This window comes from Alternaria arborescens (genome assembly GCF_004154835.1).
Source record: "Alternaria arborescens strain FERA 675 chromosome Unknown contig_2, whole genome shotgun sequence".
NCBI lineage: Eukaryota > Fungi > Ascomycota > Dothideomycetes > Pleosporales > Pleosporaceae > Alternaria > Alternaria arborescens.
Genome location: NW_021167857.1, coordinates 347,351 through 370,225, shown reverse-complemented (window position 1 = coordinate 370,225; position 22,875 = coordinate 347,351). Strand labels below are relative to the sequence as shown.

General features: G+C 50.6%; 8 protein-coding genes across 8 annotated transcripts; 7 read left to right on the top strand and 1 right to left on the bottom strand.

The window, feature by feature from the left end:
- Positions 1-88: 88 nt before the first annotated feature.
- AA0111_g946 (hypothetical protein) lies at positions 89-835 on the top strand (the record flags this gene model as incomplete). The annotated part of the gene is made up of 1 exon (XM_028656020.1): positions 89-835. One exon carries the CDS (start codon positions 89-91, stop codon positions 833-835), a length of 747 nt encoding a protein of 248 aa, XP_028511087.1.
- Positions 836-7,314: 6,479 nt separating this feature from the next.
- On the top strand, positions 7,315-7,749 carry AA0111_g945 (hypothetical protein; the record flags this gene model as incomplete). The annotated part of the gene is made up of 1 exon (XM_028656009.1): positions 7,315-7,749. One exon carries the CDS (start codon positions 7,315-7,317, stop codon positions 7,747-7,749), a length of 435 nt encoding a protein of 144 aa, XP_028511086.1.
- A 935-nt stretch (positions 7,750-8,684) lies between these two features.
- On the top strand, positions 8,685-9,257 carry AA0111_g944 (putative glutathione-dependent formaldehyde-activating enzyme; the record flags this gene model as incomplete). Its single annotated transcript, XM_028655998.1, has 1 exon — positions 8,685-9,257. The coding sequence occupies one exon, from the start codon at positions 8,685-8,687 to the stop codon at positions 9,255-9,257; it is 573 nt and encodes a 190-aa protein (XP_028511085.1).
- A 702-nt stretch (positions 9,258-9,959) lies between these two features.
- Positions 9,960-11,604, bottom strand: AA0111_g943 (hypothetical protein; the record flags this gene model as incomplete). The annotated part of the gene is made up of 2 exons (XM_028655987.1): positions 9,960-11,413; positions 11,466-11,604. 2 exons carry the CDS (start codon positions 11,602-11,604, stop codon positions 9,960-9,962), a joined length of 1,593 nt encoding a protein of 530 aa, XP_028511092.1.
- A 1,499-nt stretch (positions 11,605-13,103) lies between these two features.
- On the top strand, positions 13,104-14,012 carry AA0111_g942 (hypothetical protein; the record flags this gene model as incomplete). Its single annotated transcript, XM_028655976.1, has 1 exon — positions 13,104-14,012. The coding sequence occupies one exon, from the start codon at positions 13,104-13,106 to the stop codon at positions 14,010-14,012; it is 909 nt and encodes a 302-aa protein (XP_028511091.1).
- Positions 14,013-14,465: 453 nt separating this feature from the next.
- AA0111_g941 (hypothetical protein) lies at positions 14,466-15,643 on the top strand (the record flags this gene model as incomplete). The annotated part of the gene is made up of 2 exons (XM_028655965.1): positions 14,466-14,877; positions 14,928-15,643. The coding sequence occupies 2 exons, from the start codon at positions 14,466-14,468 to the stop codon at positions 15,641-15,643; spliced, it is 1,128 nt and encodes a 375-aa protein (XP_028511090.1).
- Positions 15,644-16,330: 687 nt separating this feature from the next.
- On the top strand, positions 16,331-17,299 carry AA0111_g940 (hypothetical protein; the record flags this gene model as incomplete). Its single annotated transcript, XM_028655954.1, has 1 exon — positions 16,331-17,299. The coding sequence occupies one exon, from the start codon at positions 16,331-16,333 to the stop codon at positions 17,297-17,299; it is 969 nt and encodes a 322-aa protein (XP_028511089.1).
- A 2,316-nt stretch (positions 17,300-19,615) lies between these two features.
- Positions 19,616-20,377, top strand: AA0111_g939 (hypothetical protein; the record flags this gene model as incomplete). Its single annotated transcript, XM_028655942.1, has 1 exon — positions 19,616-20,377. The coding sequence occupies one exon, from the start codon at positions 19,616-19,618 to the stop codon at positions 20,375-20,377; it is 762 nt and encodes a 253-aa protein (XP_028511435.1).
- Positions 20,378-22,875: the final 2,498 nt, after the last annotated feature.

The following is a 22,875-nucleotide window of genomic DNA, read 5'->3' as shown; positions in this document are numbered from 1 at the left end:
CACCAGCACCATTCCGTACCTTGGGAACAACGTCACAACGGCTTCCCCAAAGTCTATTCTGAAGAACTCACCCACATCATCTCCCAAGATGCCTTCCGCACGCACAAACCAACCGACCATCGTTCACTCACGGCCTTCCACGGCCAAGAAGGAGCGTGTGGTCGGCTTCTACGAGGACCCCGTCGACTCTTTCTCCCGTCCTGTCAACACTGCTGAGAGCTGGGCCGCCTACCACTTCGAGATGCACGCCAGGAAGTGTGCTTACTGCCACAACCCCTACGAAGTCCACCGCAACCACGAGCAACTCTGCGAGGTCGGCCACGGCCTAGCCCAACAAGTGGCCCGCTACATCTACCAAAAGTCGGACGGGGCCACCTACTCAACTGTCGAGGAAGACAACAAGCTCGTCCGCGTAGAGATCCCAGCCGGTTACGTTGAAGTCTGCAGCCTCCTCAAGGCCATTGAGCGCAGCATCCGTCACCGATCCCGCAAGCCATTTGTCTCCATGGACCGCAGCTACTACGTTGCTCCCCGCACAGCACCCGCTTCTCCCCGACGAAGCCACTCCGTCAAGGTTGACCAAGAATCAAAGACCAAGACCAAGTCATCATCACGATCACGCAACGGTGAGATCGTCGACTGGCCACAGCACAGCACCAGCCGACCAAAGCGACCACTTGCCGAGATCAGCAACACTCCCAGCTCCAAGCGCGGCTCCCTCTACGAGGAGGACCTGGCTAAGCAGCGCCGAGCTGCAAAGCACTACGCTGTCGAGGTCCGCGAGCCATCGACACGGGACCTTCGCGAGCACCGGTCGTCTGGCTACTACCGATGAATGTTGACTTGAAGACTTTCTTTGCGCCTTACGAAATACGATCTATTGAATAATACGATACCCACACTACCATCTACGGCTACGAGGCCTAGCGGCCGCGCGGTCGAACACTCCGATCCCACCACGACATCCGCGGGCGGACGCTCCAAAAGCTCCGCGCCGGTGCGCGCCACCACCACCAAACACACATTCATACATGCTTTATCGCACGCTTTGCTTTTGCGTTGCTTATACATGCTCTTGGGTAGTGCAGGATAACGGTGGAATGATACCTTGAGAGGATCAAACAGTTGCATGCCTCCACCTTTGCGGTGTTGAGGGGGGAATGGATGATGCACGCCAGGGTAATAGACCCTGATGATGCGGAGGATACTTGGAATGACGTTGCTGGCCCGAGACTAAGGGATCTGGCTAGATAGCTAATAATGGAAATAATTCATAATCACCTAACACCACTTTGCCATCATGAAGTGTCTTTGCCCCATCCTGAAAATAATACTAGTATTACTTCCATAGCTTCCTCGTACTCGGAACTAACGGCTGGCAGATGCTCTGCCGATAGCGCAAGTGCTAGCTCCAGACATAGAGACCACCGAGCCACATTACACTGAAACAGTCACACACAAGACAGTCTTGATCCATCAATGACTCCCACACGACACACACCTCGGCTGCTCCCTCAAGGCTCTTCCCTTTGTTACGGCCTAGACATGACCAATCACATCTCAGGGCACCAGCAACACCTTGTCTTATTGCTAGCCAAGTTTCCCATCATGTGGCCAGGAATATATTGATCGCCGGCGCCGGATACGGATGCGTGAACACCCTCGTTACCAAGATTTTGTTGGTATGCGACTGGACCCTGATGTCTGCCTGGCGCGCACTGCACCCTCAATCTCGCCCAGCGAAGACAATTGTGGGTTTGATACACCCTCCCGCGATATCAAAGTGAGACTTGCATCGCGCGCTGCTAGTGCATTTCGCAGTCGCGCAAACTGTCATGCCACTTCCTTCTTCAAGGCCAAAGTGCAATACTGAGCCACAAAGCCACTGTCTGACATACATGCCCTCGGCCCCAGGATAAAACCAGGACGACATCATTGTCAGCTGTGCCGGGGCCCTGGTCAAGTATTTTGATGGCATTCAGGGTGCTTGCCTTGTTACTCATGACGTCTTATCACCAAGGTTCTTGACGGCAGAATTCTGATTATCGTCCAGGGAGGATTGCAATGCGGGGCATGGCAGACGTCAGGGTCCGGATGAGAACCTTGGAATCTCACATCTCACACGGGATAAGGTCAGGGTCTGCCAGGTTGGTGGCGAGAAACGGAGGTATCGTGGTTTGACATGTCCGAAAGTGTGCCCAGTGTGATAGAGTCTTGGTAGATGATTACTAAGAGTGGACAGTGGTGATAGTGGTTTGGTGGTGTTGCGGGGTACGGGCGCTGAACGGGCAGGTGTGTTGCGCACTGGCAGGCAGTGTTCAATCTTCGCCGCTCTCACAACCCTCACCACAACAAGCTCGCAACAGATGTTGTTGCCACTGCCAAAAATACTGTCACGGTGATATTACCATAATTTGGTGATCTACAATAGTAGCCTCACGATAATAGCAACGGTCTCGCTTCAAGCCGCGATACGAAGATCGAACGAGAAACCTATACAAGTTATTGCGCGTCCGCCGCAGAACGACCGAATTACCATTAACACACGTCACATATTGAAGACACAAGTTGGCCATCATATTGAGGTAGAAGAAAGACTGCAAACATCAGGAGACAGGAGCTGCTGCCCTTCGCACTGTCCAGCCCGAAAGGCCCCGCCAACCTCTCCACATCAGAATCTAGCCAGAATACAGCAGCGACATCTGCATTCCAGAACACTTCTCCATCTTAATCGTGCATTGACAACTGTCCCCTATGTTCCGGCAGCTATCTCACCATCATCAGGGAGGTTCCTGACTGATAATCATCAAACACCGTGGGTGATGCCAGCTGCCGGTCAAACGGCACCACCAACCCCACTCCATTGATCGCAGAATTCGATCATAACTGGCCACACCAGCTGAACAACGACAGTTCAACGAAATCAAGTCCATGATGGATAGTTGCATATGATATGCATATTCTTATTCTCCTGTGGAGCTTGCATCAGCTCCATTGTCACCGGTCAATATGCAGCTAATTCTCTAGTCCACGTCCGAAAGGGTGCAGCGTGCATGCATTGAAGCCTCACCGGTCAACCTGATCGAGTACCTGCAAGATACCCACCGGCGTGCGCGGTCTCGAATCTCTCATATAATCACTCTCCTGCATCGTCGGACCTGTCCGGGCTTCTGAAACAGACAAAAGCATTGCGCAAGCTGTATTGCCAGCTCACGTCTCCCCGCATTTACCAGGACGTGCCCCTTCCGTCTGGCGAGGCTGCTCGCTGGTCAACGTGTCCATCGGCTCATCGCCAAATCATCGTCTGCACACCCGTCCGAACCAACCTCAACCCAACCACCCGACCTTTCCTTCCCCACAGTCCAATACTTTGGTTTTCCTTAGCATATCTTCGTGCAGTCCGGTGCAAATGTCAACGTGTCGCGCTCGCTTGCTGGGGTCCCCGTTCTGTGGAGTCGCAGCGGCCCTGCCCAACCCAAGAAAATCTTCTCCAGCTATGGGTCGGTAGCCGAAGTGCAATGGATACTTTGCTGCGATAAGGTCACAAAAACAGGGCTGTGCCGGCCTCAGGTACTGGCAGAAAAATTGCAAGTGATTGGGCAATGGCTATGCGTATGAGGTATGTGTTCGGTGGTCGATGCGTGGTGGTTTGTGACATACTTGCGGGAAGTCATCGTTCGGTGGGTGGTGACGGCTGAGGCGCAGCACCGAGTTCGCAGGGCTGAGCCACCAGTACCTGATGCAAGTTATCAAGCCACTAATCCAACTCATGCTCATCGGTGGGAGTGGTATCCCACCTGATCGTGCGGCTGATGAATCCAATATCGAGAATACGACGTGGCAGCCGCCGCCATGCCTTTGTAAGATGTAAGACGGACGACGCGCTCGCTCGAAGTACAAAGCGGCAAATGCGACTACCTTCCCAAGACCTATCTGGGGGCCGAATTTCAGGAACCGCCACGCCAGCGCCAGCCTTACGGCCCCCAGCTCCTCTATCGCTCCACCCCCTCCCGTCATTTCAAAAATAGCCCCCAGGGTTCATGCGCGACATGCTGCGCCGCCTCCATGTCTGTTTCGACATCAAACATCTTCACAGCCAATCGCAACGTGCTTTTCTGCCGTACATGGGTTCACATTGTAGGATGTCGTTTGCTTCAGTTACGCATCATCATGCCTGCTTCACTGGGTTGCAATCGCCATGGCAGTATCGCAGCATGCGTGAACGGTATGAAGATGGGGCTGTGAATGTTGGATATTGAGACAAGAGGAGATAGTGGAGATAGGGATGCGACGACAGAACATGCGGAGTGGTATGTCTCGGAGACCCCGAGATGGCATGTCCTTGGTAAGCAGGCAGGTTTGCATCTGACGCTTGAAGCGTGACGTACACTTCATGTCTGATCTTGAGGCGCGAAGAGATGGGTGCGCGAGAGTTGAGGAGTAGCCCCCAGGACGACAGTTACAAACTAGTGGCCGCTCTGTAGCGCGTATGCTCATTTTGGTGACGTGCTTGAAGAACGTCCTGGGTACACATGAATCAGAAGGTAGTGTTCAGGCCTTGTGCTATCGTCTCTAATTGTTCACAGCCCAGTATTCCCGCTCATAGATGTGAGCATCAGCTCTATGCCAGAAGACACCACGACACCAAGTGACAAGTAAGCAAAGCCTGAACATGAGGAATCCTATTGCGACGGGAATACTTCACTGCTAGTCAGACTTGGAGGTCCTCGCTACATCCGCACATACTCAACAACCGCCAATTTCCCCTATACTCGCTTCCAAAGGACGCTCTGTAATACCCCCAGGCCGAACCGAACCAGCGACTATCTGCTCGCCAGACCACTTGGCTCGCGTTCGATGACACTGAAACAGTTCTGTTCCTGACTATGCTTCGAAGTCTCCGCAAGATGGGTGTACATACTCAACCTAGTGTACCTTGCGAGTTTGCGGCATTTTGTTGTATGCCAAGATATCTGTGGCACAAGCGCGTTCATTTGGGAAGACAGTTGAACTAATGAAAGCTTGCATAACATCCGGTGATTGGTAAACTGTCTATCAGTACCCACGACATCCGTAGACCTGGATCTTCGAACGTATACAAGTCGAAGAGGAGATCTGGCGGCATGATGATGTACGTTTGATCAGATCAAATCGAGACGATACATAACAATAGCGACAACGTAGAACAAACATCTAGGAGGTTCTGGACTATAAACACTGTTCTTAGACTATGCTATCGTCTCGTCTGAAGCAACCCACACCTCCTTAAGACTATCTCAGTCACACTCGTAACTTTCTAGATCGACCTTTAAATTAGACCGGAATTCCCATACTGGGGAAAAAGGCCGAACGCGACAGTCTCGGAGATGATCAGAGAAAGACTTTCGGGTATAGACTTCCTCTTCGACTTCGGTGTGTAAGCAAGTGCTGCAGTAATATCCCTGCTCCACCTGGAACGGCATCGAGTCTACCAAAGGTGCAAACACTATGGGCATATGTCGCGCAATGGTCATCGGAACAGCTGAGATGACGGAGACGCTGGGGCGAGTGTAGTCATGCTTCCTCAAATCCCATTCAAGGTCTATGAGATCATGAGTTCGATTGTTCATTGATTCGAGATGAACAGTGTACGGTATTTCTTGCGCTTCCGCTCTGAACTTGTTCAGGCCGTTCGTCAAGGTGACAGAGAGAGTGCGAAAACTCAGTGTCATGGTAAAGTCTTCAGTTTCATAGATTTAGTACCCCATTGTCAACTCGCAGTTCGTCACACGGGATTCATGTCGTATGCACTCCACACAAAGTCGCGTGTATGCAGGAAGGTATATGTGCTGCGCCAACTGTCCGCATCGGTACTCAGTGTATCTTATTGCTGGTCCCGGTAAAACGTCCTTGATCCGAATTTGGTCGCAATCTCTCTGCAGGACCTTGTTGTATAGCTGCTGTGGCGTAACGTGCGTAGAGATTCTGAGAGCCATCATTCCTATGACGGTGTTTGGTGCAAATTGCAAGCAAAGGCGAAGAGGCGATTCTGTATCAACGACGTGCATTGCGAATCGGTTGCAGCGTCGGAAACGCATCACATCGGTGACTGCAAGGTTTTCGAGGACCATGAGAAGTAGTTCGATGGGAAAAATCGCGAGCGAGCCTAGGACCTGTTGCTGCGGCGCTGGTCCTGCAAGAGCTGAGAGTGGTGTCATGCGGCCCAGTAGTCGATCGAGAAAGACACAACCGACGTCTTTGTGCGTATAGGTGATGCTCTCAATAGGTACGTTCGATGGCTCAGTCATGGTGAGTGTTGGGAATTTCCAAGTGTTTGTGCGACTAGTAGGGTTCGAAATATAGGTAGATCCGGTGGGGGCAAGAGTTTTGCTAACTCGTTTTACTCAGGTTGTCGTGTAAAGAGGGAATGTTGGATGTAATGCAAATAGCATAGACGAGAGTTTTGTAAGAGTGTGCGAACTGCCCGGAACCATGGAACGATGCTCTCACCCATTGTGTGACCTATACTGCAACTACGGGACAGTGATCAGTGAATACGTCAAGCAAACAGAGCTAGCCTATCAGGTCAAGCAAACACAAGTTTCAGGATCGACACTAGGAGTGCAAGTTCGTTCTTTGGAGTGATAGAGAGCACTTTACCTAGCACTCTGATACACTTACCTGTATCATACTACATTATCTTCGACCCCAATTCGAAACATACAAAGCGCAGACCTTGATCCCTTCCACAAGTAAATGCGAGGCTGCTACTCGCAGCCAGCGTCCGCGCAGTCTTTACGCTATCGCAAAGTGCTCCAGCACAAATACGTAGTGACGACCTCCATCAGAAGGCTATCAGTGTCTAGATAGAATTAGATTCGTCAGAGTTTTCTCGGAAAACGTCTCTCTAACATCTAGTCCTCTTCTTCCGATACTGTACTTTCACTTCGCCTGTCTTGAAATCCTGATAGCCCAATACGACTAGTCCAGAGCCAGCGCTTGGACAAACCAACAATTCCACACTCTTTGACCACACGCTTGCAATATCAACATTTGCTCTCAATGTCCCGTAAAACGTCCACCTCTCAACGGGTATCTGCCCCACTGGTTGATACCCCAATGGCGCTTGTACGTCATGGTCGCTCCCCGTATCTACCGGCTGCAAGGGAAGAAATTCCTCGACCGTCCCGAGCCACGGAGACTAGGCATGGAAGTCCATTCAAAGTCGATCATATTTCCAAAGGCTCACAATCGACAATCAGCCTGCCTCTTCCTCCGGCGCAACGACACCAGAAGCGCTCTGGAGACACGACTATCGGTGATCATAACCACGAAATGAAACGTCCTCGAATGACCCGCGATGCAGCACAAGGGCGACCAAAGAGTCCCGAACTAGACCGTCGCATCTTCAGCAGTTCTCGGACAATCGATGCAAGAACGTATATGTCTAGAGGAGAGATTTGGCAACAGCCACATTATCTGGAACACGATCAGCGAAGGTCCCACAAGCATGTGCGGTTCACAGATGCCTTCTACCCCGAAAAGCGCGTACAAACACGCCGCCCACGTCTAGCCGATTTTGAAGATGAGAGGTCAAGAGCAAGTCCGGATCCGCAGACTGGCGCCAAGCACAAGGAAAAGGTAGAGGATATCCGAGAACGCATCGATTCCCCCGGTTTCGGGTACAACGAAGAGTTAAAAACACCAGAGGAGAGGCTCATGAAGTATCGCGCGGATGCACAAGTATCGCAGTTGCATCAGAAGCGTTAAAAACTCATAGCCGAACGTTACGCTGCAGAAGAAGCCGAGCTGTGGTTCCAGAGCAGAATAATAGCCGCCCAACTCATGGTGGACGTTGAAGAGTCTCGACAGAGGGCGAACATCGAAGCTGCTGCAGCTGATACAAAAACGAATCTTCGTTAAAACAGAATGGGGTGCCTGGATCTATATTGAAGATGGTTTGATTGACCCTAGAATCGACCCGATGAGGTTCATGAGGATTGAAAAAGTGGTCTTAGATTGTGCGACGTTGCTGAGTTGCTACGTTGTTCGTCTTGCGCGTCTAGAGCTCGAGAACGTATGCACTCGTTTGGATGTCATCGTATGATACGATTTTGACTACTGCGATGGATGTGTTTTGCGGACGACTTGCGGGAGGCGCTCGCTGTAGTTGCTGGGTGGGTGGAAAAACGAGGAGACGGCAGGATCCAGGGTTTTCCGGGAGCGAATCTGACGCCCCAGTCGTCGGGTCCGCCACGAACTTTAAGATTCATCACCAACAAAATTGCATCTGTACATTTTGCGGCCCTTTTCCGCAACGTCCAGTTCCTGCAACAATGTATACTCTTTGTATTGGCGAAAGTCCGCGGCACCGCAGCGTCTATATCGGCACGCCGAAGCTCCTCGATTGTGGTAATCTCTAACGCGAGGCGGGGAAGGGCCGAGTGACCTAAAGCGGTAACACTATGCGGTTCCGCACATCATGTCCACAATACCATCAGTTTGCATGCGATCGCACCATATTTGCTGCGGTCCTTTCTTGATCGGTTGCGCAGTCCGGTGAGGGGGTAATAGTCTCGATGTGGAACAGAAACCCGTATATAGTGTGGCCAGGTACCTGAGTAACTGCGAGCTTGCAACCATCCAAACCCTCCTACACAACCATCTCTTTCAGCAAACAAACCAAGTTCCAATCTCTACCCATCATGCCATCAATCCATCCCGCCATCGATAACGGTATCAAGAAGGGCGACCCTAACTTTCCCGGCGGCAAGCTTTACTGCCATTGCCCCTCCAAGAAGGTCGAAGTCACCCTTTCCAGCAACGTCGCGCACAACCACGCTTGCGGCTGCTCAAAATGCTGGAAGCCTAAGGGCGCTCTCTTCTCAGTCGTTGGTGTTGTTCCCGTAGATGCCCTCTCCGTAACCGCCAACGGTAACAAACTGCACATAATCGACGAGTCGGCGGCCATCCAACGCAATGCTTGCAAGGAGTGCGGAGTTCACCTTTTTGGCCGCATCGTGGTCGACCATGCATTCAAGGGCCTGGACTTTGTGCACACCGAACTTAGCGATAAGAAGGGATGGCAGGAGCCCCAATTCGCGGCGTTCGTCAGCAGCATCATCGAGCAAGGTTTCAACCCCAAGGAAATTGATGCCGTAAGAGAGAAGTTCAGGAAGGAGGGACTCCAGACATACGATGTACTGAGTCCGACGTTGATGGATCTCATCGCCACTTATACTGCGCAGAAGAGCGGAAAGCTTTCATCGAAGTTGTAGGGTTGTATTGCATAGTCTGGCGTTCTGGGTGTGGTTGATGTGGACGATGTATCATTAGATGACGAGGAATGGCTTAGAGCTTGGATTGGTCTTATAGACATTCAAGAGTTTTATGCACCTGGAAGACCGACTAGCGCGGGACTTGTGTAGTTATATTGCATACCACTGAGCACCGTGATCGCGCGCTAAACCTCTCTAGCAGCCAAAACATGTATGCTACTTCAGAGAAGGCATGTACCATGGACGTTTTGCTTCCATTGAGAAATTTCTTTCACTAAATCCTCGCGCTGGCAACACTAAGAAGGCAATGCTTCCTGAGTTGTCTTGACGTCAACAGCGCTGAAGACAAGGATGTACAAAAGTGTATACTCGACCAGTCATACATCAGACGCTAAGACTGCAGCGCACTGTTCTGAACACCAACTTACTACTTGAATGAAGGGTGAGATAAGATGCACGGAGCCTGGGTAGTATGGTTTCGATGCGCGATACAGTTTCGAGTGGTTTCGAGCCTTGCAAAGTGAATATCACACTTTAGATTCAGGCTAAACTAAGGTAGAGCCTTCTCCTAATTTTGGCAAGCAGTGCATGCATGATGGGCGTGATGGAAGTGGTCTTTGAAGGGGGCTAGCGTAGCAGTATTCTGGAAAAAGTGCTTATGAATTTTGGATGAAGGAAATCTATGCATTAAATATTGGGTATCTATAACGAAGCGCACTCTTGCTGAGTAAGACCATTTGTGGTGATGTACTCCATCTTGGAGTCACCAACTTCAATGTCAACCGTGGGGGCGAGTCCATCGGCGGACAAGATTGTTGAGGCAGTAAAGTAGACGTACTCTGCCGTCTCTTTGCTTGCGCGGGTCATAGGGATGGTCTCTGGTCGCAAGCGAGGAATGAAGTTGCCCTGAATCTTGTTCTTCTTCACAACATTGATCTGCGGAGTGGCGCCACTCTTGAGAAGTGCCTTGGATACAGCAGCAGTGATGGTCAAAGTGCCTTCCTGCTTGGTCGCATCCCAGGCGACGCAGGACTGCGCATCTTGGTAGAGAATATCAGCATTCACAGGGTATCCGCCTGTGCCGCCATTGTCGTAGGTGTCATCATTGACGCGAATGGTAAACGAGTCGAATGCCTCGCTAGCAGTGAGCGTCTGGTCGAATTCGAACCATTGGAAGTTCTCGTCTAGGTATCCAAAAGAGGTTCCTCCTTGGAAGGTGCCACGGCGAGCAGCGATCTCGGCGACTGTGGTATTGCCACGCGATTTCGGAATGATAGAAGCGGTAAGGCTGTCTGCGTCACGACCAGTTACTGGTGTAATACGAACACGGATGCGTCCAGAAAACTGGACTGAGCCGTCCTTGAGTGAATAGGATGAAATATAAGGACGGATGTCGGCTGGCACCAAGGGCTCTGTCAGTGTGACATCGCCTGGTACGAGACTAAGCATTTTCTCGAATGCAGCCTCACACTGGGACTTGAAGTAAGCCTTGTCGGCAAGCTTGCGCATGGTTTTGTTGTCGTCAGCAGCAAAGATTCGCTTGTCGGAGTTCAACGTGTTGTTGGGATTGACGACCAATGGGTTGGCTGTCGAGTTGTCGAGGTACTCCAATACCACGTTGTTGTCCAATACGCCCAGGGTGGTATCGAAACTCGCCTTGTTCTCTGCGCTGACTGGACCAGAAACAATCTCGGGGTGATCAACAGAGTGAACACCACCAATGCTGTGACCACAAGCAATCAGAGTGATCATGTCGGTCTCGCTTAGGCTGGCAGTCTCAAATCGCTTCCTTGTGGTTTCGAGATCCGTGTGGGCTTCCGGTACGCCTTTGATACCAGCTTCCGTCGCATCCTTGCGGCCTAGTCTCAAAGGAACGCGCATATTGGCGCAACGAGCCACGGACATGACTAATGACAAGGCCAAAACGTCGGCTGCGGAGCTCCTGATGTCGACTGAACTAGATATGTCGGCCAAGGTATTGTTGAGTGCAGCACCCAAGTTCTCTGGTCGATCAAGCTCGTATTGTATCGAGGCGTCCAAACCGCCAATTTTGGTTTTGGCATCATGTGTAACGGAGTCGTGGAAGGCAGTTCGTACCCATTCTGCGGCTTTCTGAATACCGGGCTGGCCAGCGCCAAAATCGCAGGTCATGACTTCTGTTGATTTGTGAGCTCTGGGCCAAATGGATTGAGGGTGTAAGATACGTACGATCCGATAGTGTTCCATCTTTGATGTACCCAGATTGCAAAAACAAGAGGTCGTCAAGCTGGTCATACTGGCTGGGCCAGACGTATGCTTGACAGCTTGGCGCAAGAAGCGCGAGGCTGATCAACTGATTCCTTTTCATGATGCCTAGATAGTCGGATTGTTGAGCGTCTTATGGTGGATTACTGCTAGGCTCTTATTGATGATGGTAGACACTCATGGACACGCTCTCGTTATATAAGTCTTGGAGATACCTACCCAATGCTATTAAAGGATATTTTGTGGAGTAATTTCAACTACGCACGATCAATGCATATACGGATGTCGGCTTCCATGGTGCACGTTGCAGCAACTAGCATCGTGTTCGGGATACGATGTAGTATGGAGATTGAGAGAGGTAGGGTTAAGGTCACTTCCGCTGAGAGCCTTGTCTGGAAACTGATCTTAGGCGTTGGCAACTAATTTTGGAAACACGACCCTGGGCAAGATTAGCTTTGTGTCCTGGCTGATTGGTCCTGGAAATCTCCGGGGAATGCACGCGACACTATCTGGTCTGAGTTCGCCTTCTTTCGGCGGAGACGCAGGCGAACTAGAATCCGCAATGACTTGGCGAAGCTTCGAGTCTTTAAGTCTACAGTCAACTCAACGCTGAGAACGCCACTAATGGACTTCATTTTCTTCGTACTTCCTTGTAGGATCATACGCAGCCGTTTGTAGCCTCGTCATTAACTAGACTGAGTGCGCTGGCCACATATCTAATACTGAGCACAGAGCGCGTCCAGTGTACTGATAGGGGCAACATTTTAGACCGAGGTTGAAGAGCTTGCAAGGCTATACTCGTAACGCTACCATCGTATTTTGCCGTCTCTTCATCAACGTGCTCAGGGAGTTTCCGTCGGGTGACACCGTGCCTTCCTTTGGGCGACCCACGCTCTGACCGCGATGTTTTGTACCAAAGCTAATGGTAAAAGCCGGACGTGATAGTCACTGTCAAGTAACAAAGAAGACAACGATTGGAGATGGAGCGCAAATACTTTTGGCGCCATTGTTCGACGGTTCTGATGCTAACGATCAATCATTTCGCTTGGTCAGCTCTGATGTTCTTCCGCCCTTCTACGGCAGCGCCTCGATCACAACAGACGGGCATACTCTACAATGGTCTCTCACGATACAAACTGCTCGCATGTTCAAACACAGAGTATCGCGATGTGCCCGTGATTCCTAAATCTTCAGTATCATGTAATCGTACCGAAGACCTGAGAACCACCCCTCACAACGTCCACTGCAGGCGTGGTATATGCCCAAGCTCGAGAGTGTGAATATATAACAGAAGTGAATTATACTCGAGATGGCTCTTTTCCTTGCGATCATCTCATTCACACGGACTTGAGAGCGGGAGCGCAGCAAAGGTGTTGGAATGAAAGCCAAAATGCGAGTCACAGGAACGATTACTTGTCATACAAGGCGATTGATGGCGCCGCTGTTCAGTCACAATCTTACAGACGAGATGATAAGATCCTTCCAATGACCTTACGGCCACCGCAACTTTGGTTGACGACCTCGCCCTGTAGTCGAAACCTAAGTCGACCCATATCCAAGAGTAACCAAAATATTCAAACGTATTCCATATCAACGCACGTGATGGCTCCGATCGTGTTCAACAGGCCTATATCGCCGACTCCTGACTCGGTAATGGGAGAGGTGGTTGACAACATCTGCCAACAATGGGACATTGACGATGCGTGGCAAGCACTTCCCAATGGTCTGAGCTACAATCATGCTGAGTACGCCATGGCATGGGGCCAACCATTCTTGATTCTTCTTTCAGCCCTGGCAAGCCTTACACCGGGAAAGCTCGAAGAAGTACAAAAACGTCTTCGTAAGCGGATCGATCACGGTCGAAAGACGAAAGGCCGCCACTCGTGGGTGATGCCAGATGATCTCAAGACGCTGGTTGAACTGTATAGGCGCAAACAACCCACAGCTGATAGATCCGCCAACAAGGGACAGAAAAGTGACTTTCGACATAGAGTAGGAAAAGAAGAGGAGCAGTCAGAAGGAGAATTAGCAGACGATGAGCATGAAATTCGGGAGCAGTATATGTCGGACAGCACTTTACAGACCAGTGACGCCATTGGAGGAATTGCAGCGTCGAATGATGATCAGGATGGAGAGTATAATCTCCCGTCTTGTAACAGTTCGTCTGGCACTGCAACTTCCACTACACTTGCCCATAGTGAGAAGCGCAAGCGAGGTCCGGACTTGAACGAGCAAGACATCGGCAAGGCACTGCAAGTACGAGACGATATCGAATTCTGGCGGGAAGCTGTCCCAGTAGCTCCAGCTCCACGAACACAACCACCTGTCACTTCAGTATCAGACAGCCTGAGGACCGTGGACATGGAACAAAGATTTGAGATTCCGCCAGAGTTCACACCGGAACAAAAGATCGAGCTATTGCATATCTTGAGGCGACGTAATCGAAGTCTCGTGAAGGTTGCAGAGCTTGACTTTCGAATCCGATTAGAAGAGATGAGGCTTTCACAATAGGACGGTGCGTGGGCTGCGTGGATATCTTATAGGAAGGGTTATTCCAAGGAAAGTATCGTCAGCCTTTTCAGGGTAAGAACAATTAGATCAAATATACGATGGAGCATATTGCCCAATCTGATAGGACAACGTGATGTGTATCCACTTTTGTCGTGAGGATAGTCCAGATGAAGATGTGCCAGATGTGTGGGCGCATCTATTAGTCCGCCTTAAGTGGTGCGAGCAGTGTCGCAGATGGGAACGGATGGGCAGGAGCTATGCGGGGTAGATCTGGAGACGGTCGAATTAGTCGTGCCAAGGACCTCGGTACGGATCAGATCAAGGAGCCGCCGTCCCTCGATTGTCGCAATCTTGGAAGCAAGCGCGAACCCAACTCCGCTATGATATAAGCCATCCACTTCCGAAAATACCCATGGCCTCCTCACCGTGTTCATCGACAGCGCTGTCAGCACGATGGTGGACTTCACGCAACATCCTGTAAAGGGCGTGTACGCGTTGGCCGCCCTGGGCCTTGAGCTCGTGCGATTCCCAGTATTCATTGTCAAATTCCTCCTCTTCGGTCGCCAGCACCCTAGCTGGACCTTTCGACAGGCCATTACTGTGCACGCCCTCTTCTCTGGGCTATGGCACGTGGCTACGGTGCAAGCTAAGACACCACTGCCTCTCACACCGGACCGGGAGAAGGAGCGATTCCTTGTCATCAAACCGGCGAAGGATGACGTATACAAAGGACCATTGAGGAGCAACAAGGACGTTGTGCCGGCAGAAATTGGTGCGACTTGGTTTCCTGCGCCATTGACCACGGGAAGCGATAAGAGCAACGTCAAGGTCGTCCTTCATATACACGGCGGCGCTTTCGTCACAGGTCAGTCGATAGCCTTTGTGATACACATCCCCGTGGCTAACTTTTACCAGGAGATGGAAGGACGGGACAATGCGGAGCTCCCGCAAAGAAACTTCTCAAGCACACCCTAGCCACACACATCTTCTGTCCTCAGTATCGCCTCTCCACGCTGCCTGCCTCCAAGACATCGAACCCTTTCCCAGCCGCGCTCCAAGACAGCCTCACGTCCTACCTATATCTCTTGAACGACCTCAAGATATCCCCGAAGAACATCATACTCTCCGGAGACTCGGCGGGCGGCAACCTCGCCATCTCCCTTCTTCGCTACATTTCCGAGTACGGCTCCGACCTCGGTCTACCTGCTCCCTCGTCAGCGCTTCTCTGGTCGCCCTGGATCAACCCCGCCGATACCTCTGCATCATACGTTCATGACAATCGGAACTATGCCACAGACTACCTCTCTCCTCCCTTCACGTCCTGGGGCACCCAGGCATATGCTGGTGAAGCTGGCGAGCAGGTTCTGTCGCAGCCATACATTTCGCATAAGAACCGCACATTCAAGACCGAGGTGCCTATTTGGGTGAATGGAGGTGGGGGAGAGATACTATACTTTGACGTAGTCGAATGGGCTGAGAAGATGAAGCAAGCAGGTAATGATGTACAGCTTGATATCGAAGAGCACGTTCCACACGATCTCTTACTTTTGGGTCACATCTTGGGATTCGAGCAAGAGGCTGTAAACATGGCTAAACGGGCAGGCGAATGGCTGAACGAGCAGAAAAGATAAGGATGGACGAGATAGCTGAATCAAATCTATCACCTTGACGCTAGCTCTGTCGATTAGGGGCTTTTCGAATCTAGTACGGCTAGCTTAGCGGAATGGTAAAGTGCTTAGGAAGCGGAGTGACGGAGTCGCGGGTCCACAAGCTGACTGGGATATGAATCGCCAAGTACAAGTCGTCACAGTCTAAGACGCTACCTTCTAGGCAACGGCCTCCACCGTAACAGGTCCAGTTCAAACCATGGCAATGAATCAGAGCTTCTTCATCTGATCAGATAGAACCGGTGCCCAACAACTTGGGCGGATAGGATTGTACATGAACGAAAACACCCACTGCCCACCCAGTTGCTAGTAGTAAATACCGCCGGTAAAGCGACGTCGTGACGTCGTGATAAGCAGCCCAAGCTTGCTTGGCCCTGCGATATCTCGAATATAGTGAGGCTCGTCCACTTACCGTTATAGAGTACTGTTATAGTCATCGTCGGATGAACATGGATCCCACATCCGTAAGGTTCATTTGCAATCCAAGGGGATTTTTCGGACGTCGAGATGGACTCATGACTGAGTGCTCGAAGGCTTCAGCAGCGTCGTTGTATAACGCTGACCTATTGACATTATCTTATAGACATCGTACACATCGCATTTCAGCTGGCTAGTCTGATATCTTCTCATTCGGCACTCGCTTTTTCCATCATGACTTTCTATTCATCAATCGGCAATTGTACGCCCAGCGCTATTCCCTATCCAGTTATATCTGGGGCTGAGTTTGTTGCTATTGAAGCCCAGCCAGTCCTGAACTACAACGGCTCTGACATTGAAAATCGACTCTGGCACAACCATGGCCTTCTACCTACCAACGCCTCCGTTAGCTTCTGCAATGTCACCCTCACGCACGCGCATCCAGGCAAAGACGACATGCTGCGTACACAGATCTGGCTTCCTCTAGACTCCACATGGAACAGACGTATGGTGATGGCAGGTGGCGGAGGTTGGTCAGCAGGGTTTGAGCAAGCAGCTCCTGGCATGTTTGGAGGCCTGACTGAGGGCTTTGCAAGATCCTCGGTGGACGGCGGAGTACAGATCGAGAACGCTCTCTCAGTAGCAACCTGGGCACTGACAAGTCCTGGCAATGTCGACTACAACGCACTACAGAGCTTTGCATTCAATGGTCTGATTGATGGCGCTATGGCTACAAAACAGGTCATCGAGAGCTTCTATGGTCGTGGCCCGGACTACTCTTATTGGAACGGTTGCTCTCAAGGTGGCCGGCAAGGTTACATGTTTGCCCAGAAGTTTCCAGAAGCCTTCGATGGCATCGCGGCCGCAGCTCCAGCTATCAATTGGAGTTCATTTTTCTTTTCGTCGACCTTCCCTCAACAGGTCTTATCTGAGCTGGCCCAAAACGGCTTGGAGCGTTTCCCACATGACTGCGAGTTCCTCTCCCTAAGGAGGGCTGCCATTGCTGCTTGCGACGCCAACGGTGGACCCGTTGATGGGTTGATTTCCGACATGGCAAGTTGCAAATTCGACGCCCGGTCCATGATTGGAAGTCCATCTAACTGCAGCTCCTCTGGCGCACCTTCGGTCATATCGGAGGCTGCTGCTATAGCCATGAATGCATTGTGGCAGGGTGCTCGGACAAGCGACGGATCATTCCTGTGATATCCTCACGGATACCAGACGGACCCGACAGCTTTCTATGGTACTCTATACAACACCTGCTCAGGTAACGGCACATGTGTCCCAGAAAGAAATACGCTCTTCATCCACTGGATAAAGTACTTTATCAAGAAAGATCCGGATTTTGACTTGAACAACATGACACGCCAGGACTTTGTCCGCACATCCAGTGCAGGAACGCGAGATTGCAACTCCATTATCGACACGGATTATCCAGACTTGCGAGAGTTTCGCGCGGTTGGGGGAAAACTGCTCACCTACCACGGTTTAGTAAGTTCTACATCATCACAAAAGCTATCATGATATAACATACTGACCATCCCATATGGTGGAACGGGCGACTATTATGATCGAGTATCTGCTCTCGATCCTGCCCTGCGCAATTTTTACCGTTATTTCGAAGTCCCCGGAGCAGCACACTGTGAAGCTGGCCAAGGTGGTGTACCTACCGGCTTGTTTTCCGCTTTGGTCGACTGTGTTGAGAACGGTATTGCGCCCGAAACGCTTGCTGCTAGGAACGCTGAAGATAGAGAACGCTTGCTCTGTCAATACCCGAAGAAGGCAGTATTCACTGGAGATACTGCAAACTACACTGCGGCAGATTTCGTATGCCAGTGAAGAGTATGGGAAGGTGGCAGTCAATTATTAGGATAGTCGTTTGCTCATCAGTGTAGTGTAATATTGGTGGTTCTGACTGGAGACTGGCGTTGGCCTTCCGAGAGTGGGTTAGCGAGCACAGAGAAGAGTTCACCAGACTTGCTAGCGCTGCTCATTAGGTTCAATAGTATGGTATGTGAACGACTGTCTATTAAATTTTTTCTATGAATAATGTTCGCCGCATTCATCTTAAACTAGCCGGATCGCGCCCTCTTGAGCCTCGTTCCCAACAGACTGGTGAGACGGTCCTGTTCCTGGCAGCCAAAGGATCATAGGCTCGATGCCGTTCCCTCCCAACTATGTACTAGATACATAGAAGTGTCGTTTTATGCTTGCAGCAATATAAAGCAAGGCTGCGGCGCCAAACAGGCACGCTGAGAACCAGAAAAGCAGACTCATGAACCCGTTAACCAAACCACCTTCAACTCGGAATCTGTAGAAGCTGTAGGATACAGTAGGGAGGCTCAGCTGTAAACAGTATAGAAGATTGATCACAGCCCTCCCTGCCAGTATGTTTGGCAGTGTGAACCCGGACCCCTCAAGAAGGATTCCTAAGATTGCCAATGTGATCACAAGCGCGGGTAGGCAGAAAAACAAGATGACAACCGATGCGACTCTGATCTTCGTGGGGACACGGAATGAATCCGCAGTTTCAAGAGCCCATAACTCGCTTAAATAGCGAGGTGGCATCGTGAGGCACGTGGCTATTGACCAGTATAGGAGTGGCTGAGGGCGGATATGATGAGGAAGTTACAGCCCTAGAATAACAAGAGGGAACAGACTATGCGCTTGTAAGACACATGTAATGTAGTTCTTGTCTTACTACGTACAGGTTCAAAGGGCCCAAGTCCAGAGTAAGATCAAACAATGACGTAAAGCCATGAACTTCATCGCTATCAAGGATGACAAGATAGCAATAAAGTGTGTAAAACGTGGGCAGGTATAATAGGGCCGCTGCAGTTACAGATACTCTATGATGATCAGTTGCTTATCACGATCCCTCATGAGCGCGCCGTACCATTGTGCATATATCGCTAATGGACGTTAGCATGTTTTGTCTCCGTATTCTACTATCGATATCTGATTAGGTGGCGTACAAAGATTTCGCAAACCTATGTCCGTCCCCAGTCTGTCCCGGATAACATAAGGGTCGAATGCGAAAACCATCATTGTTTGTTGACTGCAATAGCCCGCGGTACGCTATTTGTTCTTGTGAATAAGCAGCAGAGAATGCAAATGAACTCTGCGTGCACGATGAAGAGATGGTAATGCTGACTCCAGCGCACTTAGCTCTCACAACATAGCCACTTCGACGCGCAGTCCGCAGGCTGACGCGGAAGCTGTGCACGCCACTCCTTTGTTTTGTGTGCGTTATCAGCCCCCACCTGCTCAGGTAAGACGGCGGCCTTACAAGGAACACCATCCTCAATAGCCGCAGGCGACTTTCCTCACTTCACTACATAGCGTTTTCGCCTGGCACCAACTCACCTTGCTATCCGAGAAATCACTTGCGGACACTATTCTCTGCGTACATGCCCTCACAAATCTACGTACGCGTTCTCTAGTCGCGCTATGCTTTTGCGCAGCGTCTGACACACCGTTCACGAACCTCTCGGCAGCGATGCTATTCGATTTTTGTTTATGAAACCTGGCTTCAAGGATGAGCCCATAGAATGCGCGTTGATCACTGTGGCCAACCTGGCTGAGTCGCCCCCGTATCATGCACTCTCCTATGTTTGGGGTGAGTCCGACGAGGCAGCCTCTATAATCTGCAACGGCGCGGAAATGGCTATTACCAAAAGATTGGCCGATACTCTCATACATCTGCGACGTACCCCAGGATGGCGCTCTGTCATACCCTGGTCTAAAGATCACCCACTGCATTCTAGCAAGAACGCATGGAAGGGTTTCGCACGAAGCCGACACGAGCAATATCAAGAAAGTGAATGGGAGAAAGAGAGCTTGTTGTGGATCGATGCTCTCTGTATGGATCAGACCAACCACAAGGAGAGGGTAAGCCAGGTCAAGATGATGGGTAAAATTTATAGTTGTGCCGCGGCTGTCACCATATGGCTCGGTGTAGAAGACAAGCAGTTACCAGATTCCATCTCAAAATTCGATGCAGGGTCTGGTGTTCACATCAGCACGTATGGACGAATACCAGTTTTGCTCTCGTTCATCGCGCAAGCGCTGCGGAACGTGAAAAGGCCACAGAACAGATTGGCCTCCATCACACCCGCTGAAAACTCACTCCAGCGCAACGGAGCGTACGGATTTCCCAAGCCCAACGCGCCGGATTGGGAAATTGTACGTGGCTTCTTCACGAACCCCTGGTTTGAAAGAGTGTGGGCGGTGCAGGAGGCAGTCCTCGCGAGCAGAGCAATGGTGTTGATAGGCAACTGAGAAGTCGATTGGGTAACCATCGGAGATGCGGCTTCATGGTTCCAGACTAAGGGCTACGCCTTGCCTGCAGTCTTGAAATACGAAATTCAAGATCAACAGGACCTCTTGCCAGTTGCCAAGGCTGTCTCAGTGTGGAAGCATTGTTCTTTGCCTGGCAAGCAGATTACGCTTTTGGATTTGCTCCAGGCATTTCGCAACAGACTGGCTACAGATCCTAGAGACAAAGTGTATGCGACGTTCGGCATAGCAACGGAATTAGCTGATGTCGAAGCACATGGGTTTCACCATCTTCTCGAACCAGACTATGAGAAGCCCGTCCTCAATGTATATCGTGATGTTGCTAGGTTCTTAATCATTGAATATGGGAGTCTTGATGTCCTTTCGGACGCGGGACTAACCTTGGAGCCATCATGGCCATCATGACCATCATGGGTCCCAGATTGGCGTCAAAACAGAGCTTCAAACACCTTGACAACTATGCCATCTGCCAAGAACTACAATGCGAGCGGAAACGGGTCGCTCTCCATGGGCTTTAGTGATAATTCTGCTATACTTTCGCTCGAGGGTATCGATGTCGACCATGTAGCGGCTTACGGTCACAAGCTTGCAAGCTACGGCTTTGGCTATGTGACGTATCAAGAAGAAATCGACTTCGTAAACATGGCATGGGGACTTGTTGAGCCTTCTGAGATAGCATCAGCTTCGAACGCGGACAAGCCCGTGATTAGAAGATTCATCCAAACACTGACGGCTGGCCAGAACAGTGATCCGGACTTCTTTGGCCACGCTTTGAGTTGGTTTGCGCAACACATCCATATTCCTCGCATCGCGTCCTTGTTGCAACGTATGCCATGGGCCTCGAGGCAGAGCGCGGATTCTGGGCGTTTTCATGAGGCTTTCGTTCGGGCTTGCGTCGATAGACGATTTTTCGTGACTAGAAACGGCTTAATGGGCATTGGGCCAGACGCGATGAAAGAAGGAGATATCATTGCGATACTGTTTGGCGGAAGCGTACCATATGTGGTTAGAACTGTGGATCAAAATCATAAGTTAGTTGGGGAATGCTATGTGGTGGGGTTGATGAATGGGGAAGCGATGTCAACATGGAAAGATGAAGGAAGCAAGAGAAAGATCTCTGACTTACTCTAGAGCCAAACCTGCATTTATAATCTAGCTCAAGATCTTGCACTTGTAGGAAGACATGGAATGGGTGTGTAGGAGGTTTTCTACCATTGCCGGTCAACGGATGCATAGGTCTTTGGCCCATGGCTCCACTACGTTCAATCGGGCGCTACTCCATAGCGACATAAGAGAGCTCACGGGACAGACGCAAACGATGTCGGCGACTGGTTTTGCGGATCACATATCCCAATAATAACCTTTCTTTTATTTGGAAAGGTGTCCAGGTACAGAGAGCGGCTGAAAATGCGTAGCCGAATCTCCGTTCGTGTTTGCTTTTGCTGAGGTGTCGATGGTCAAACAGCGATCGACCGAGGGCGCGTGTAGATAAGCCCATTCGGGGTCACTCCAGACCTGCGAGTCTGAACGTGTGAGATTGTTAATGAGATAACCAGTGGCTTTCAGGACTTCAGCTGAAGCGTATCAGCGCGAATGGTAACACTGCTCTAAGGGACCTTAAACTTTAGTGCTTATGCCGAGCCTATCACCACAGTCACTAATATGCAGGCGTTTCTGGAAGCGACATACTTTGGCGAGCCGCGTAGCTTTCTGTGGACAGAAACGTGATCTACTCGTGCATAGGGATTATCGTAGTTACCATGCAAGTAAACCACCAATTCAGAGTACTTCCGAGGCTGTAAGTAGGTGCCTTGAGAACGCAACCGGGGACATCTTTACTGGGGATTATACCGTGAGCAACATCATGACATTTGGCTATCAGGACATGCATCAAGACTGGAGTGTTAGCGCATATGTATCTGTACATGGAAGGTGTTTCCCCATTGCTCGAGTGCGCAGGTGCATGGTGTTGTGATGCCCTCACGAATGCGCAGAGGCGGGGTGGCAACGTGTCTTCGGAATCGCCACCAATAGCGTCGCAGGATGAATTGCACATCCTCCACCGTCGTCATCCTCTTTCCATCTAGTGCTTGGCAAGCAACTCAGTACTTGATGCTAACTTTTGCTCTTTCACGTAGTGGACTGCAAGAAGGCACCATGACCTTGCTAATGTTACTTGACATCGTTTCAATAATACTGTCGGTTGTATCTTTCTTCGGCTGGAGGGTGTCAGAGTATGCGGAGAAACAAGGATTGTGGACACTACGTCTACGGCTTTCGCTTTGGCAACCCTACCTGCTACCGCTATGGGTTATCTCCTTCTCGACCACTCTTCTCCACATTGTTTACGATGTCTTGATCTTCACACAAATGCAAGGGATGCTTCTGAACAATACGAACCCTCCAAATGGCCCAGTATTTGAGACCCGCATGGCGCTCCCATATATTCTGATGAGTCTCATAGCTCTCGTCACTGCCGA